This window comes from Bos grunniens, chromosome 6 (genome assembly GCF_055505025.1).
Source record: "Bos grunniens cultivar Pamir isolate PY7600 chromosome 6, Bosgru_T2T1.0, whole genome shotgun sequence".
Classification (NCBI taxonomy): domain Eukaryota; kingdom Metazoa; phylum Chordata; class Mammalia; order Artiodactyla; family Bovidae; genus Bos; species Bos grunniens.
Window position 1 is genome coordinate 33280071 of NC_141170.1, and position 18181 is coordinate 33298251.

At 36.7% G+C, this 18181-nt stretch overlaps 1 protein-coding gene across 1 annotated transcript in view; it reads left to right on the forward strand.

Moving 5' to 3' along the window:
* LOC147370554 (UDP-glucuronosyltransferase 2B4-like) overlaps positions 1-18181 on the forward strand; it is a 31350-nt gene continuing 13169 nt past the window's right edge. Inside the window, exons 1-5 of the mRNA XM_086407624.1 lie at positions 1-781; positions 1635-1783; positions 9514-9645; positions 9887-9974; positions 11072-11291. Of these exons, the coding sequence (XP_086263750.1) occupies positions 52-781; positions 1635-1783; positions 9514-9645; positions 9887-9974; positions 11072-11291 (1319 nt within the window). The 5' untranslated portion in view covers positions 1-51. The remainder of the gene's footprint in view (positions 782-1634; positions 1784-9513; positions 9646-9886; positions 9975-11071; positions 11292-18181) is intronic.

Here is an 18181-nt window from a genome sequence, read left to right on the forward strand (position 1 = left end):
ATAAGCCTGAGCAATAGAAAAAGTCTTCAGTAATTGCTTAAAGTACTGCATATGCACAAGATGTCTATGCAATGGCTCTCACTTCTGCTGCTGCTACAACTGACTTGCTACTTTAATTCTGGAAGTTGTGGAAAGGTGCTGGTGTGGCCAATGGAATATAGTCATTGGATGAATATGAAGACAATTCTGGATGAACTTGTGACAAGGGGTCATGAGGTGACTGTTTTGACACCTTCAGTTACCACTTTCATTGATCCCAAAAAACCATCTTCTCTCAAATTGGAGACTTTCCCTCCATCTTTAACTAAAGAAGAAAGTGAGAATTTTGTCAAACTTTTTGTTGAGGCATGGATGCATGCGGTGAGAGACTCCTTTTGGAATCATCTTTCAATGGTACAAAGTTTATTTTGGGGATATTCTGATATTTTAATGAAGATGTGTAAAGAAGTTGTTTCAAATAAAAAACTTATGACAAAACTGCATGAAGAAAGGTTCGATGTCATTTTTGCAGATGCTGTTGGACCCTGTGGTGAGCTGCTGGCTGAGATACTTAAAATACCATTCATGTATAGTCTCTACTCCACACCTGGATCTTCAGTTGAAAAGAAGAGTGGAAGGCTTCCATTCCCACCATCCTATGTACCTGCTATGTTTTCAGAATTAAGTGATCACATGACATTCATGGAGAGGGTCAAAAATATGATATATGTACTGTATTTTGACTTCTGGTTCCAGGCATACAATGAGAAGAACTGGAATCAGTTTTACAGTGAAGTACTAGGTAAGTCATGTGTTTAGTTGGTAGCATTAAGTCCTATCTTTATAGAGCCTTGGAGTGTGTTTATATAAATATAAATTTACTGAAATTTGTCTCAAATAAGTGAAACATTCAAATAAAAATATAAAATACCCATCAATCTTATAAATATCATGAAATGAAAACACTTAAATTATAGGGTGAGGTACAACCTTGTAGTCCTTTACTAGTACTGGATACCAGGAAGTCATTAACCACAATTTGAAGCACGTAGGACTTTTGCAAGTGACTATCTATCAACTTACAAAATGTCTTTCTTTTTAACTTAAAAATGTAAGTCACTAAAAATCTCATAAAATGTTTTGGCAAATGAAGACATGTACACTGAGAATTAAACACATATTTGTAGCTCAAGTATCTAGGTAGCATTTAGAAATTGTTTCTACTTGTGAAGTTCAGTTTCCAAATAGTGTTATATATCATGTTATCCTATCTAATGTTGTATATTTGTCAAAGAACAGTTACATTGAAACATATTTGGTCACATCATCCCAAGGTCCTTTATAAAACTTACCTAATGTATATACATGGGCTTCCCTGGTGGCTCAGATGGTAAAGAATCCACCTGCGATGCAGGAGACCTGGGTTCCATCCCTGAGTTGGGAAGATCCCCTGAAGGAGGGCATGACAACCCACTCCAGTAGTCTTGCCTGGAGAATCCCCATGGATGGAGGAGCCTGGACGGCTGCAGTCCATGGAGTCGCAGAGTCAGACACGACTGAGTGACTAAGCATAATATATATATATATACACACACAGCAATATTCTCATTTGATCCAACATTTGTTGTTGTTTTTGTTTTTATTTTCACTTTCAGGAAGGCCCACTACATTAGTTGAGACAATGGGGAAAGCTGAAATGTGGCTCATTCGAAACTATTGGGATTTTTCATTTCCTCGCCCACGGCTACCAAATTTTGAATTTGTTGGAGGGCTCCACTGCAAACCTGCCAAATCCCTGCCTAAGGTCACCTACTCCTCGTTGTTATTCTTTGTTAACTTTGTGTTTTCAATAGGCATCATCCTGCATTCTTTATTTAAAATGTTTGATTGCAATGAGTCAGATGTGGGAAGCTGGATACAGTGAACTTCCAGTTAGAAATTGATATTTCTATGTCAACACAAGTATTTGAAACTTATTAACATCACAGAATAAACAGAACATGCTAGAGACTTTGAGAATATGTTAAATTATGACTTCACTTTTCAACACATAATGAAGTATCAGACATTTACAGTTATATTATTATATAAAAATATAGTAAATATATAATGCATATTTTAATATTAGCATAATGTTAGTTACAATTATAGTAGCATAATTATCCTACTATAGGATAATTATATATATAACTTATTTGGGGAGAGCTAATATAGAGAAATATATAGACAGTTTCTGCCACCTGACACTCCACCTAGAAAGACAGAATACAAGGAAGTCATAAAAAGTATGTAAAAGCATTATAAAAGAAAAGACCACTGTGCTAAAGAAACATCCAGCATGAATCATAGGAACATCTGAAAGATGTTCATGAATAAACAGAAGGAATAGGGTTGGGATGGAAGAAGATAGAAAAGAAAAGCAGGTAGAGTGATAATGACAGTTCCCAAGAAGTACAAGTTCAGTCTACACAAGAAGAGACTAAGTAAAGAGGCTGATAATGCTGGTAAGGTGAATTGGAAACAGATAATTATTAACATGAGAAACATCTAGCAGGAGCACCTGCAAGAACATTGAAAGGGATAAGAAAGAGATATGGTCACATATCCTTCAAAAAAAAACCAGGATGTAGTCATTGGGTTGAATTGTAAACGGTAGAGTGGGAAAGGAGAATATTCAGCAGGTTGTTCAAGATACAGGCAACATATTCACGGATAGGACAACACTAAATCTTATAATAGTAGCAACCTCATATTGTCATTGAGGGAAAAATTGTAAGTACATGTGAAACATCCAAAATGTCAGTAGCACCTAATGATCCAGAAGAAATACTAACTATCTTCATTATTCTTATTTTGTTACTATAATATACTATCACTAGCCCAATGTTTGCCAGGAATCTTACTGAAATTGAGATGACTTTCCTAATTGAGATTATATTACTCAGAAAGCTACTAAAGTAGATACTCCATTGTTGCTGTCTAGTTGCTAAGTTGTGTCCGACTCTTTTACGATACGACGGACTGTAGCCCACCAGGCTCCTCTGTCCATGAGATTTCCAAAGCAAGAATACTGGAGTGGGTTGGCATTTCCTCCTCCAGGGGACATTCCAGACCCAGGGATCAAACTTGCATCTCCTGCTTTGCAGGCAAATTCTTGTAACACTGAGCCACCAGGGAAGTCCTATGGAGTTTTTTAAAAATAAATTTAAAAAGTTTACTAAATTAAAAAAATTAAGTTAATGCAAATAATTCAATAAATTTAATAAAGTTTACTAAAGCAAATTTAATTTAACATATTAAAGTTAAAATTTTTAATTTAAAAAAAGAATATTTAAGGTTTGGCAATCAGGTGAGCAAGATGACTAAAATATTTTTGTAAGTTATAAGGCTCTAGCTAAAATGAACAACCTTCTTCAACAATATAAATGAATATATGTATAAATCTATATTTTCATAAAAATGCTTAATTACACTAAATCAGCTATAATGCAATATTCAGATGTAAAATAAGAAATATTAAAAGGTCACAATTTTCCTGAAGGTTAAAAAAGAATGTAAGCTAGAATTACAATTTTCATGATATATGTCATAATTCATATTTCATTATAGAAGTAGATAAAGATTAGAATTAAAGCACAAATTTTAGCATCATGTCTTCAAGGTCCATCTATGTTATTGAAATTGGCAAGATTTCCTTCTTTCTCATGGGATTTACCCATTAATGGGCACATAAGTTGTTTCTTAGCTATTGTGAATAATGCGACAATAAACACGGGAGCATATATATCTCTTTGCTATCCTGTTTTTATTTTTGTTTTTTGGCTGCATACCCAGAAATGGGATAACTGGGTCATACAGCAGATCTATTTTTAATTATTTTATGAACTTTCATTTTGTGTTCTCTAAGAGCTGAACAGTTTACATCCCCACTGACAGTGGGACACTTTTCTCTACCTTCTCACAACACATCTCTTCTTAGTTTCAGACTTTCTAACAGGTATGAGGTAATATCTCATTGTGGTTTTGAAATACATTTCCCTGATGATTAGTGTTATTGAGCATCTTTTCATATATCTGGTGGTCATTTGGACATTTTGTTTGGAAAATGTCAATTTGATAATCTGCCCATTCTTTAATTGAATTTTGTAGTATAAGTTCTATATATATTCTGGATATTACCCTCCTCGCTCAACATGTGATTACAAAACCATTTTTGTTCCATTCTGCAGGTTGAATTTTCATCTTGTTGTTTGTTTCTTTTGTTATGAAGAAACTTTTAAGTTTCACACAGTCCAATTTGTTGATTTTTTTCTTTTATTGTGATTGTGATATCAAAAAATCATTTTCAAAATCAAACATAGGGAGATTCATCCCTATGTTTTCTTGTAGGTAGGAGTGTCATAGTATCTGGTCTTATGTTTAAATCTTTGATTCATTTTGAGTTATTTTTGTGAGTGGTGTAAGATAAGGGCCTCATTTCATTTTTTTGCTTATGTTTATTCAGTTTTCTCAGAAAATAAAGAAGTGACTGTTATTTACCCATTGGGTATTCTTGTTTCCTTTGTTGAATATTGGTTGACTATATTCTCAGGATTTTGATTCTAAATCTTGAATGCTGTTCCATTGGTCAATGTGTCTATTTTTTGCCAGTACAATATGATTTGAAATATTGCAGCTTTGTAATATAATTTAAAATTGGGAGGTGTCTTTGAAATTGCCTTTGGCTCTGGGTAGTGTGAACATTTTCGGAGAAGGCAATGGCAACCCACTCCAGTGTTCTTGCCTGGAGAATCCCAGGGATGGTGGAGCCTGGTGGGCTGCCGTCTATGGGGTCGCAGAGTTGGACACGACTGAAGCGACTTAGCAGCAGCAGTGTGAACATTTTAACAATACTAATTCTTCTGATCCATTAACACAGGACAACTTTCTATTTATCTGTGTTTTCTTGTATTTCTAAAAAAAATGCTTGTAATAACTGTACAGATTTTTCACATCATTCATTAAATTTATTCCTAGTTATTTTCTTCTTTTGATGCTGTTGTGACTGGGATAGCTTTTTTCAGAAGTTACATTGTCAGTACATAAAAACAGAACTAATTTCTGTATGTTGATATTATCAGCATATAACCTTAATGCAGTTTTATTGAATTTATTAATTAATTCAGGTTTTTAGCTGAATCTATGAGATTTTTTGCACAAAAAAAATGTCTTCTGCGAAGAAAATGAAAATTTTATTTCTTCCTTTCTATTTAGGATGCCTTTCATTTCGTTGTCTTGCCTAGTTGCTCTAGCTAGGACTATGTTGAATCAATATGACATTTAGCATTCTTATCTTGTTCCTGATCTTTGAGAAAAAGCTTTCAAACTTTCACTGTTGAATATAATGTTAGGTCTGGGTCTGTCATGCATCTCTTTTATTACATTGTAACTCTTTTATTACATTTTTACAATGTAACTTTATTACATTGAGTTACGTTCTTTCTTCCCTATGTTGAGGGTTTTTATCATAAGAGAATGTTGTATCTTACCAAATGTTTTTTGTACATCTATTGAAATAATAAAGTTATTTTATATTTCATTCTATTCATGCTGCTGCTAAGTCACTTCAGTCATGTCCGACTCTGTGAGACACCATGGATGGCAGCCCACCAGGCTCCCCTGTCCCTGGGATTCTCCAGGCAAGAACACTGGAGTGGGTTGCCATTTCCTTCTCCAATGCATGAAAGTGAAAAGTAAAAGTGAAGTTGCTCAGTCGTGTCCGACTCTCTGCGACCCCATGGACTGTAGCCTACCATGCTCCTCTGTCCATGGGATTTTCCAGGCAAGAGTACTGGAGTGGGTTGCCATTGCCTTCTCCATCTATTTATGCAGTGTATCACAATTATTTGGATACACTGAAGCATCCTTACATGTTAGAGATAATTCCCACTTGGTCTTGGTATATAATTCTTTTAATGTGTTCTTGAATTTAATTGCTGATACTTTGTTGATAATTTTTGCACCTATACTATAGTCTGGACATTGGCCTGTAGTTTTTACTTTTGTACTGTTCTTATCTATTTGGTATAAGTGTAATGCTGGCCTTGTATCCTCTTTTTTAATTTTTAAGATTTTCTGAAGAACTGGATTAATTATCCTATACTGATTTATAGAATTCCTCAGTGAAGCCATCTGGTCCTGGTGTTTTATGTGTTGGTTAGTAGTTAGTTCATTCACTCAGTCATGTCTGACTCTTTGTGACCCCATGGACTGCAGCACACCAGGCTCCCCTGTCCATCACCAGTTCCTGGAGCTTGCTCAAACTCATGTCCATTGAGTCAGTGATGCCATCCAACCATCTTACGTGTTGGTAGGTTTGTGATTACTGATTTGACTTCTTTACTCATTATGGCTATTCAGATTTTCTATTTCTTCCTTACTCAGTTCTGGTAGATTGTGTTTTTAAAAAGTTATCCATTCTTCTTGGGTATATAGTTTGTTAGCATATAATTATTCATAGTAGTCCCTTTGGATCCTATATACTTTTGCAGTATCAACCTTAATGCATCCTGTTTCATTTATAATTGTATTTATTTGAGTCCTCTTTTTCTTTGTAAGTCTAGCTAAAGGTTTTTAATTTTGTTTACTTCTTTGAAAAGACAGAGAAAGATAAATATTGTGTGATATCACTTACATGTGGAATTCAAAAATGCTGACTCATAATAATAGAGAGTAATATGGTGGTTTCCAGGGGCTGCTGCTGCTGCTAAGTCACTTCAGTTGTGTCTGACTCTGTGTGACCCCATAGCCAGCAGTCCACCAGGCTCCCCCGTCCCTGGTTGCCATTTCCTTCTCCTTTGAAGGCCTGGTAGGTGGAAAATAAGAGAGATGTTGTTCAAGGATACAAACTTGTAAGTTTTCTTAGTAAATAAGCCCTAGAGATATAAGGTACAAAATAGTGAATATAGACTACAATATTTTATTATAATCATCATACTTGCTAAGAGGCCAGATGTTAATTTATCCAGCCACCAAAAAAAAAAAAAGAAATCATAATGATGAAAATTTGAAACATCAGTAAAATGGCAATCGTATTACAATAATAGATGTATCAATCATCATGTTTTACATCTTAGCTTACATAATGTAATATGTCAAATACATTTTCAACATTTTCTAAAAACATATGAATTTGAAATTAAGAATATCTCAGAATAGAGAGTTTTAGTAAATCTTACTCCCTTTTAAATAATTTTTCATACTTTTGCATATTTTCTTGCCATGAACTTATATTATTTTTTTAAGATATCAGAGAAAGATGAACCAGTCCATATCAGTAATTGATTTGTAGAGATAAGATGTATTACAATAACACTAATTGGATGCATTTTTTCACAAAATAGATGAAAAATTTTGGGTAGCAAGCCAATGAAGCAAAACATTGAAAATGAGTAACTTTAAATGCTACTACAGCTCACTGGAAATACAATCATTACCTGGATATACTATGAGAATCTTAAGAGAGTTCGGTGTCTTAATATTAAGACTGATATCACCAGGGTGAAATTATACTTTTGAAAAAGCTCATCAAATACAGTCTTCAAGGTTAAGTTTAAAAAATTCCTTCTTTTCTTTTTTAGATTATAAAATAGTTTTGTAAAGAAGTTTTACAAAATAATTAGTATTATTAAGTATACATTTTATGATGGAAGAATTGGGTCATTATTTTCCAGATAGAAAAGAATAATGAACCTAAAATAGAAGAAAGAACTAAGAAAATATGAGTATGTGATTTTGATCAAATATCTAGAAAAAATTTGCTCCTCTACATTTTAAAACTAGAGAACATTGATCACAGTAGACTTACTCTAGTATAGAAAGTAAGTTTTTAATTAGAAAGGATCAAGGATCACAAGACAAAATAATTCAGAAACAATTCCAGGCAAGTTCAGATTCGAAAGGAACTTTATTTAGTTTGAAATGAACTACTCAAAAGGTGACCTGATCTCTGCTGCAGAAAGCCCTGGGGCACCTTTCCCACTGTGGGGTAAGTGCACTCTGGGGGGACTAATGTAGGTGATACTGAGGGTCCTTCAACACAGTTGGATATAGCACATCGTACCATGACATCAATTATACAATATAGTTTTGACAAGGGGTGCCATATGTAAACAAACTCAGAAATATGGTGGCTCAAATAAATAACTATGCAAGTACATCTCTGGGTTATAAATAGGACTTACAGAACTGTTTCACAGAATTTCCAAAATACAATGTCAGACTCCTCCATGTCTCTGATTAGAAATTTAGATAAAGAGTTTGGGAAATTATGACAAAGTTGAAGGTAAGGGATAAGGATTACAGAGCTGAGTGAATGATAAACATAAAGTAATTCAAATAATAAATTTTTCATGTACTAATAGGGAAATGAAGTACTAATGATGAACCTAAAATAATTCTCAAAAACTCTGCCTGAAATAAATAAATGATTTAGTAGACGTAGAATAATAAGGAATTACAAGTGAATTAAATACTGCAGTGTAGCTTCTAAAAATCTGTTAGTAATTAACAACATAACTGAGGCAGAGGCTGAGTATAATACTGTTTAACAGCACCTCCTTGTCACTACTATGTACTGGCTCTATCTCATTTCCTGCTTATATGCAAACACCTTTGCACAATTATACATAATAAAAGAAATGACCTCATATGACCCATTTCCCTCCAAAGGGATGAAGTCTGTTTAAAAAACAAAAAAGTCATTACTGAAAATCATATACAGTTTACTCAAAATATTTTTTAGTGTTAAATACTTATTAGCACATGTGACCAAAGTCCAAGATGCGAAGTTAGCATGTTCAAGAACATAGTGGGGTGCAGGGAAAGGGAATCAGTCTATAAACTAGCTATATAGCATGCAGTAAGAATAATGTACACTTTCTAGTATAAAACTTGTCTATCTATACAGCTTAGCAATTCCTCTGGGTGAGATATTTGCACAAGTAAGTAAAAGCTGTATTCCCAGGACCCAAGAAGTTGGGCAACCCAAGTGTCCATCAAGAGACAAAACAATAAACAAAATGTCATATGCACAATGATGAAATATTGCTTATCTTTAAAAGGAAATTCTGACATGTCACAACACGAATGAACCTTACACTGAGTGAAATAAACCAATCAGAAAAAGACAAATACTGTAGGATTTACTGTATAAGAAGTATCCAGACTACTTACATTTGTAGAAACACAGGGTAGAGAAAGAGGAAACTGAGTTTCTTAATGAGCATAGACTTCCAGTTTTTCTCCAGAAAAAGTTCTGGAGATTGGTTGCATGGTGTGAATATACTTTACACTACAATACTATACATTTAGGAATGATTAAGAAAGTAAATTTTCTGTTATGTGTATCCTTCCACAATATTTTTTAAGAAGCTACTACTCTAGTTTCTTCAGACTATATCTTATTTTCTCCCTTTAGTTGCTTGCATCAATCCCTTCAATAATGTCTGCTATGCTGCTGCTCTTTTGTGATGGAACAAATTCTTTTTTTCACAGGAAATGGAAGAGTTTGTGCAGAGCTCTGGAGAAAATGGCATTGTGGTGTTTTCATTGGGGTCAATGGTCAGTAACATGTCAAAAGAAAGAGCCAATGTGATTGCATCAGCTCTTGCCCAGATTCCACAAAAGGTACACACAGTAACTTAATAGTGGACAACTATTTAATGAGTCTGTTAAACTTTATAAAAGGTCTGATTTTTCTGCCAGAAAGGTAACTAATATAGCTCCAATTTATCTCATATATATATATATATATGTATGCATTATATATATATATATATATATATGAATATATATGGCAGGTGCTATAGCCATGCAGGGACTGTCTTTGATAGATAATAATTTTAAATTATTACCTTTACCTTAACAGGTTCTATGGAGATACGATGGCAAGAAACCAGACACCCTAGGACCCAATACTCAGCTGTATAAGTGGATCCCCCAAAATGACCTTCTTGGTAAGACTTGGCAGAAAAAAAAATATTGAAAACATGAATAACAGCTGAGCAGAGGGATAGTACTTCAAAGGGAAACAAAGATATAGAGAATTATTGAAACACTCAAAAAGAAAACTTTACTGCTTCATTTCTATTTATTATGTTAGGGGAAATGGGGACGGTTGGCAGGGCTTCCCAATCTGCTCAGTGGTAAAGAATCTGCCTGCCAGTGCAAGAGATACAGGAGAAGTGGGTTCTGTCCATGGATCCCCAAGATCCTCTGGAGAAGGAAATGGCCACCCACTTCAATATTTCTGTCTGAAAAATCCCATGAACAAAGGAGCCTGGCGAGCTTCTCTTCATGGGGTCACAAAGAGTTGGAGAAGACTGAGCGACTTAGCATACACACCCATAACAATTGGCATTTTACTATACACAGTCATATCCCTTATGATCAGAATCTTTATTTTAGCTGTAATTATTTCTCACCATGAACGTTTCAATAACTTCTTGGATTGTTGTTCTGTCTCTGAATTCTTTCGTTACATCTATCTTTTCCCTTCTGTAGGGGTATGCTAAATGCTACTGAAAATAAGAGCTCTCCTTTTATTACCAGTGACTCTTCACTTTCTGTAAGAAAAAAAAAATTCATAATCATTTTTATGAGGTGATAAAACACTCCAAGATAAAAGGTTACTTTTCCTTCCTCTGGTTCCAGTGCCTCTACCATTACCCTTCTCTTCCCCGACACCATTCCTAATCAGACTAAATGACTCCACTACATCTTTAAGAGAATAATTTCTGACATGCTCTCCTCTTTTTTTGCACATGTGGTTTCTTTTACCCAGAATGCTCTTTCAAGTTGTTCACCTGCCAATCCTGGATTCATTTGTGAAGTCCAAGTGACTCAGCACTTCTTTCATGAAGTCTTCATTTACCCCTTCAGCAGATGCAGCAGTTACTTCTCTGAGTTCTCAAAGCAATTTAAAAGGACTTTCATATGTGTAATAACCTGTTGTTGAAGACACTGTTTCCTTCAGTTACCTTATAATGCACTTTTCTCAGTTTATTTCTAAGACTTAAAATTAATAATTTTATTGAAATTCACTCAATCTTAGGTCATCCAAAAACCAAAGCGTTTGTAACTCATGGTGGAAGCAACGGCATTTATGAGGCCATCTACCACGGGATCCCTATAGTGGGCCTTCCTTTGTTTGCTGATCAACCTCATAACATTGTTCACATGAAGGCCAAGGGAGCTGCTGTCAGACTGGACTTGGAAACAATGTCAACAGAAGATTTGCTCAATGCATTGAAGGAAGTTATTAATAATCCTTCGTGAGTATATTTTTTTTTACTAGATACTCTTTCTGGAGAAGTTCTCATATGAAGACTCATTAGTCTTCACATTAAGTAAGATTCACTCAATTCATATTGAGTCATCAATAACCTATTGTGCTGCTACTGCTGCTGCTGCTAAGTCGCTTCATTTATGTCTGACTCTGTGCGACCCCATAGACAGCAGCCCACCAGGCCCCACCGTCCCTGGGATTCTCCAGGCAAGAACATTGGAGTGGGTTGCCATTTCCTCCTCCAATGCATGAAAGTGAAAAGTGAAAGTGAAGTCGCTCAGTCGTGTCCCACTCTTCGCGACCCCATGGACTGCAGCCTACCAGGCTCCTCCGTCCATGAGTGTCACATTAATATTTTTTCATGGTTTTACAGGAAAGGTTTGTCAGTGGTTTAAAGACAGTGGAGAAATTTTGAAAGATCTAATCATTATAATGAGAAGAATCACTGAAATGGGAATAGAAGAATTAAGAAGTTTGAGAACGAAGTTAAAGTAGGGAAACATAGATGTCCACTTTACTTTCTTTCAGCAAGTGAATTCCAAAAATGTTTTAACCTCTTCTAACAATTTATTTTCAGTAAACAACCTTGATATAATCAATCTGAAATTCCCACTACATTCAATATCTTCCAAGTTTTCTATGCTATTATTTAGACCCGATCACTGATAAATGGTAAATAGTTAGTACTTTCTAATTAGCCAGTTTAAACTATGAAGATATTATTTATAAATGTAGGTGTATTCTTAGGCTTTTTGATTGCTGCCATTTTTGTCTTGTTTGGAAGAATTATAAAATTTAAACAAAATCGACTTGGAAGTGATATGTTGGGATAGTTCTCTTTTAAAAATTTACACAATTTTTAAATATTACTTTCCATGTAAAACTAGTAGAAAATATTGGTTCTATTTCCAGTGTTGTACAATGCATCCTTGAGCTTATATACTTCTCAGTAGTTTTTCCCTCCTACTCCCCCACCCATATATTTCTACCCCCCTAAATATGGTAACCAACAAATTGTCCTCTATGTCTGCAAGTCTGTAATAATATTTTGGTTCCATCACTGATAAATGGTAAAAAACTTTATTCAGTTACAGCTATGTAGATACTATTTACAAAGGTAGGTATAATCTGAGTTCCTTTCAATTGTCCTTGTTTTTGTCTTATTTGAACAGGTATTTTGGTTCAACATTTTGAACAGATATTACTATTTAAAAGCCAAATTTATGAAACCAAAAATATCTGATTTCCAAATCATTTCAGAATATACATGAATTTTAGTAACACAACTAAATTAACATCACAAATATGATGTATATGTTTCCCCTTTTCTTCATAATGTCTTTATAAAGAAAACATTTTGAGAATTTGTCAGTAATTGTAGCACAGTGTATATCTGTGTTTTATAAGCAGTGTTACGTAAATTTAATCTTAGTACAGCTATTGTCTTAAATGAACAGCAAAAATATTACATTCAGTTCAGTTCAGTTCAGTCGCTCAGTTGTGTCCGACTCTTTGCAACCCCATGAACTGCAGCATGCCAGGCCTTCCTGTCCATCACAAACACCCAGAGTTTACCCAAACTCATGTCCATTGAGTCAGTGATGCCGTCCAACCATCTCATCCTCTGTCGTCCCCTTCTCCTCCTGCCCTCAATCTTTCCCAGCATCAGGGTCTTTTCAAATGAGTCAGCTCTTCGCATAGATGGCCAAAGTATTGGAGTTTCAGCTGCAACATCAGTCCCTCAAATGAACACCCAGGACTGATCTCCTTTCGGATGGACTGGTTGGATCATCTTGCAGTCCAAGGGACTCTTAAGAGGCTTCTCTGACATCATAGTTCAAAACTATCAATTCTTAGGCATTCAGCCTTCTTTATAGTCCAGCTCTAACATCCATACATGGCTATTGGAAAAATCATAGCCTTGACTAGACAGACCTTTGTTGACAAAGTAATATCTCTGCTTTTTAATATGCTGTCTAGGTTGGTCATAACTTTCCTTCCAAGGAGTATGCATCTTCTAATTTCATGGCTGCAATCACCATCTGCAGTGATTTTGAAGCCCCCAAAAATAAAGTCAGCCACTGTTTCCACTGTTTAAATGAACAGCAAAAATATTACATTATTTTTCTCTTTTTTAAAAGAAATAAACCTTTCATTTGCCGATTTTATATAAATGTACATCTCTCTAGTATCTTTATTGATTTTTACTTAATAATGTAAAACTGGTGTCAAAAAATGAAGATGATTTATTACCTGCTATATACTGAATATTCATCATCTGCTACATATTGTATTTAGTAACATACTGTTGTTACCATTTTTGTGGCAGTTGTTCAGTCACTAAGTTGTAGCCAACTCTTTGTGACCCGATGGAATGCAGCATGCCAGGGTTCCCTGTCCTTCACTATCTCCTGGAGTTTGGTCAAACTCATGTCCTTTGAGTTGGTGATGCTATCTAACCATCTCATCCTCTGCTGCCTGCTCCTCCTTTTGCCCTCAATCTTTCCCAGCATCAAGGTCTTTTCTAATGAGTTGGCTCTTTGCATCACATGGCCAAAGTATCAGAGCTTCAGCATCAGTCCTTCCAATGAATATTCATGGCTGATTTCCTATAGGATTGACTGGTTTGATATCCTTGCAAGTTTGATCTCCTTGCAAGTTTGGTCTCCTCAAGTGATTCTCAAGAGTCTTCTCCATCACCAAAATTTAAAAGTATCAATTCCTCAGTGCTCTGCCTTCTTCCTGGTCCATCTCTCACATCTGTACTTGAAAAATCGTACTTTGGCTATATGGGTCTTTGTCAGCAAAGTGATGTCTCTGCTTTTTAATACACTGTCCACATTTGCTATAGCTTTCCTTCCAAAGAGCACGTATCTTTTATTTTCACGGCTGCAGTCACCATCCCCAGTGATTTTGGAACCTAAGAAAATAAAATCTGTCTGTTTCAACTTTTTCCCCTTCTATTTACCATGAAGTGATGGGACAGGATTCCACAATCTTAGTTTTTTGAACGTTGATTTTTAAGCTCTAGGTGACTACACCATTGTGGTTATCCAGGTCATTAACACCTTTTTTGTATAGTTCTTCTGTGTATTCTTTGGCTGCAAAGAATATAATCAATCTGATTTCGGTGTTGACCATATGGTGATGGCTGTGTGTTGAGTCTTCTCTTGTGTTGTTAGGAGAGGGTGTTTGTTATGACCAGTGCATTTTCTTGGCAAAACTCTATTAGTCTTTGCCCTGCTTTATTCCGTATTCCAAGGCCAAATTTGCCTGTTACTCCAGGTGTTTCTTGAGTTCCTACTTTTGCATTCCAGTCCCCTATAATGAAAAGCACATCTTTTTTGGGTGTTAGTTCTAAAAGGTCTCGTAGGTCTTCATAGAACCATTCAACTTCAGCTTCTTCAGCATTACTGGTTGGGGCATAGACTTGGATTACCATGATATTGAATGGTTTGCCTTGGAAATGAACAGAGATCATTCTGTCGTTTTTGAGATTGAATCCAAGTACTGCATTTCAGACTCTTTTGTTGACCATGATGGCTACTCCATTTCTTCTGAGGGATTCCTGCCCGCAGTAGTAGATATAATGGTCATCTGAGTTAAATTCACCCATTCCAGTCCGTTTCAGTTTGCTGATTCCTAGAATGTCGACATTCACTCTTGCCATCTCTTGTTTGACTATTTCCAATTTGCCTTGATATATGGACCTGACATTCCAGGTTCCTATGCAATATTGCTCTTTACAGCATTGGACCTTGCTTCTATCACGAGTCACATCCACAGCTGGGTATTCTTTTTATTTTGGCTCCATCCCTTCATTCTTTCTGGAGTTATTTCTCCACTGATCTCCAGTAGCATATTGGGCACCTACTGACCTGGGGAGTTTCTCTTTCAATATCCTATCATTTTCCTTTTCATACTGTTCATGGGGTTCTCAAGGCAAGAATACTGAAGTGGTTTTCCATTCCCTTCTCCAGTGGACCACATTTTGTCAGATCTCTCCACCATGACCCGCCCATCTTGGGTTGCCCCATGGGCATGGCTTAGTTTCATTGAGTTAGACAAAGCTGTGGTCCTAGTGTGATTAGATTGACTAGTTTTCTGTGAGTATGGTTTCAGTGTTTGTCCTCTGATGCTCTCTTGCAACACCTACCGTCTTACTTGGGTTTCTCTTACCTTGGGCGTGGGGTATCTCTTCAGAGCTGCTCCAACAAAGCACAGCCATTGCTCCTTACCTTGGATGAGGGGTATCTCCTCACAACCACCCTTCCTGACCTTCAACATGATATAGCTCCTTTAGGCTCTCCTGCACCCATGCAGCCATGGCTCCATGGACGTGGAGATGGTCCTCCCAGCCACCTCCCCTGGCCAGAAGCTCTATACGGTCAGCAAAAACAAGAACAGGAGCTGACTGTGGCTCAGACCATGAACCCCTTATTGCCAAATTCAGATTGAAATTGAAGAAAGTAGGGAAAACCATTAGAGCATTCAGGTATGACCTAAAGCAAATCCCTTATGATTATACAGTGGAAGTGAGAAATAGATTTAAGGGCCTAGATCTCATTGATAGAGTGCCTGATGAACTATGGAATGAGGTTCGTGACATAGTACAGGAGACAGGGATCAAGACCATCCCCATGGAAAAGAAATGCAGAAAAGCAAAATGGCTGTCTGGGGAGGCCTTACAAATAGTGGTGAAAAGAAGAGAAGTGAAAAGCAAAGGAGAAAAGGAAAGATATAAACATCTGAATGCAGAGTTCCAAAGAATAGCAAGAAGAGATAAGAAAGCCTTCCTCAGCAATCAATGCAAAGAAATAGAGGAAAACAACAGAATGGGAAAGACTAGAGATCTCTTCAAGAAAATCAGAGATACCAAAGGAATATTTCATGCAAAAATGAGCTCAGTAAACGACAGAAATGGTATGGACCTAACAGAAGCAGAAGATATTAAGAAGAAGAGGCAAGAATACACAGAAGAACTGTACAAAAAAAGATCTTCATGACGCAGCTAATCACGATGGTGTGATCACTCATCTAGAGCCAGACATCCTGGAATGTGAAGTCAAGTGGGCCTTGGAAAGCATCACTATGAACAAAGCTAGTGGAGGTGATAGAATTCCAGTTGAGCTATTCCAAATCCTGAAAGATGATGCTGTGAAAGTGCTGCACTCAATATGCCAGCAAATTTGGAAAACTCAGCAGTGGCCACAGGACTGGAAAAGGTCAGTTTTCATTCCAATCTCAAAGAAAGGCAATGCCAAAGAATGCTCAGACTACCGCACAATTGCTCTCATCTCACACGCTAGTAAAGTAATGCTCAAAATTCTCCAAGCCAGGCTTCAGCAATATGTGAACCATGAATTTCCTGATGTTCAATTTGGTTTTAGAAAAGGCAGAGGAGCCAGAGATCAAATTGCCAACGTCTGCTGGATCATGGAAAAAGCAAGAGAGTTCCAGAAAAACATCTATTTCTGCTTTCTTGACTATGCCAAAGCCTTGGTGTAGATCACAATAAACTGTGGAAAATTCTGAAAGAGATGGGAATACCAAACCACCTGATCTGCCTCTTGAGAAATTTGTATGCAGGTCAGGCACCAACAGTTAGAACTGGACATGGAACAACAGACTGGTTCGAAATAAGAAAAGGAGTATATCAAGGCTGTATATTGTCATCCTATTTATTTAACTTATGTGCAGGGTACATCATGAGAAACGCTGGACTGGAAGAAACACAAGCTGGAATCAAGATTGCCAAGAGAAATATCAATAACCTAAGATATGCAGATGACACCACCCTTATGGCAGAAAGTGAAGAGGAACTGAAAAGCCTCATGATGAATGTGAAAGTGGAGAGTGAAAAAGTTGTCTTCAGTTCAGTTCAGTTCAGTCACTCAGTCGTGTCCCACTCTTTGCAACCCCATGAATCGCAGCACGCCAGGCCTCCCTGTCCATCACCAACTCCTGGAGTTCACCCAGACTTACGTCCATCGAGTCAGTGATGCCATCAAGCCGTCTATCTCATCCTCTGTTGTCCCCTTCTCCTCTTGGCCCCAATCCCTCCCAGCATCAGAGACTTTTCCAATGAGTCAACTCTTCTCATGAGGGGGCCAAAGTACTAGAGTTTCAGCTTTAGCATCATTCCTTCCAAAGAAATCCCAGGGCTGATCTCCTTCAGAATGGACTGCCTGGATCTCCTTGCAGTCCAAGGGACTCTCAAGAGTCTTCTCCAACACCACAGTTCAAAAGCATCAATTCTTCAGCTCTCAGCCTTCTTCACAGTCCAACTCTCACATCCATACATGACTACAGGAAAAACCATAGCCTTGACTAGACCGACCTTTGTTGGCAAAGTAATGTCTCTGCTTTTGAATATGCTATCTAGGTTGGTCATAACTTTCCTTCCAAGGAGTAAGCGTCTTTTAATTTCATGGCTGCAGTCACCATCTGCAGTGATTTTGGAGCCCAAGAAAATAAACTCTGACACTGTTTCCACTGTTTCCCCATCTATTTCCCATGAAGTGATGGAACCAGATGCCCTGATTGTCGTTTTCTGAGTGTTGAGCTTTAAGCCAACTTTTTCACTCTCCACTTTCACTTTCATCAAGAGGCCTTTGAGTTCCTCTTCACTTTCTGCCATAAGGGTGGTATCATCTGCATATCTGAGGTTATTGATATTTCTCCCGGCAATCTTGATTCCAGCTTGTGCTTCTTCTAGTCCAGCGTTTCTCATGATGTACTCTGCATAGAAGTTAAATAAGCAGGGTGACAATATATAGCCTTGAAGTACTCCTTTTCTTATTTGGAACCAGTCTGTTGTTCCATGTCAGTTCTAACTGTTGCTTCCTGACCTGCATACAAATTTCTCAAGAGGCA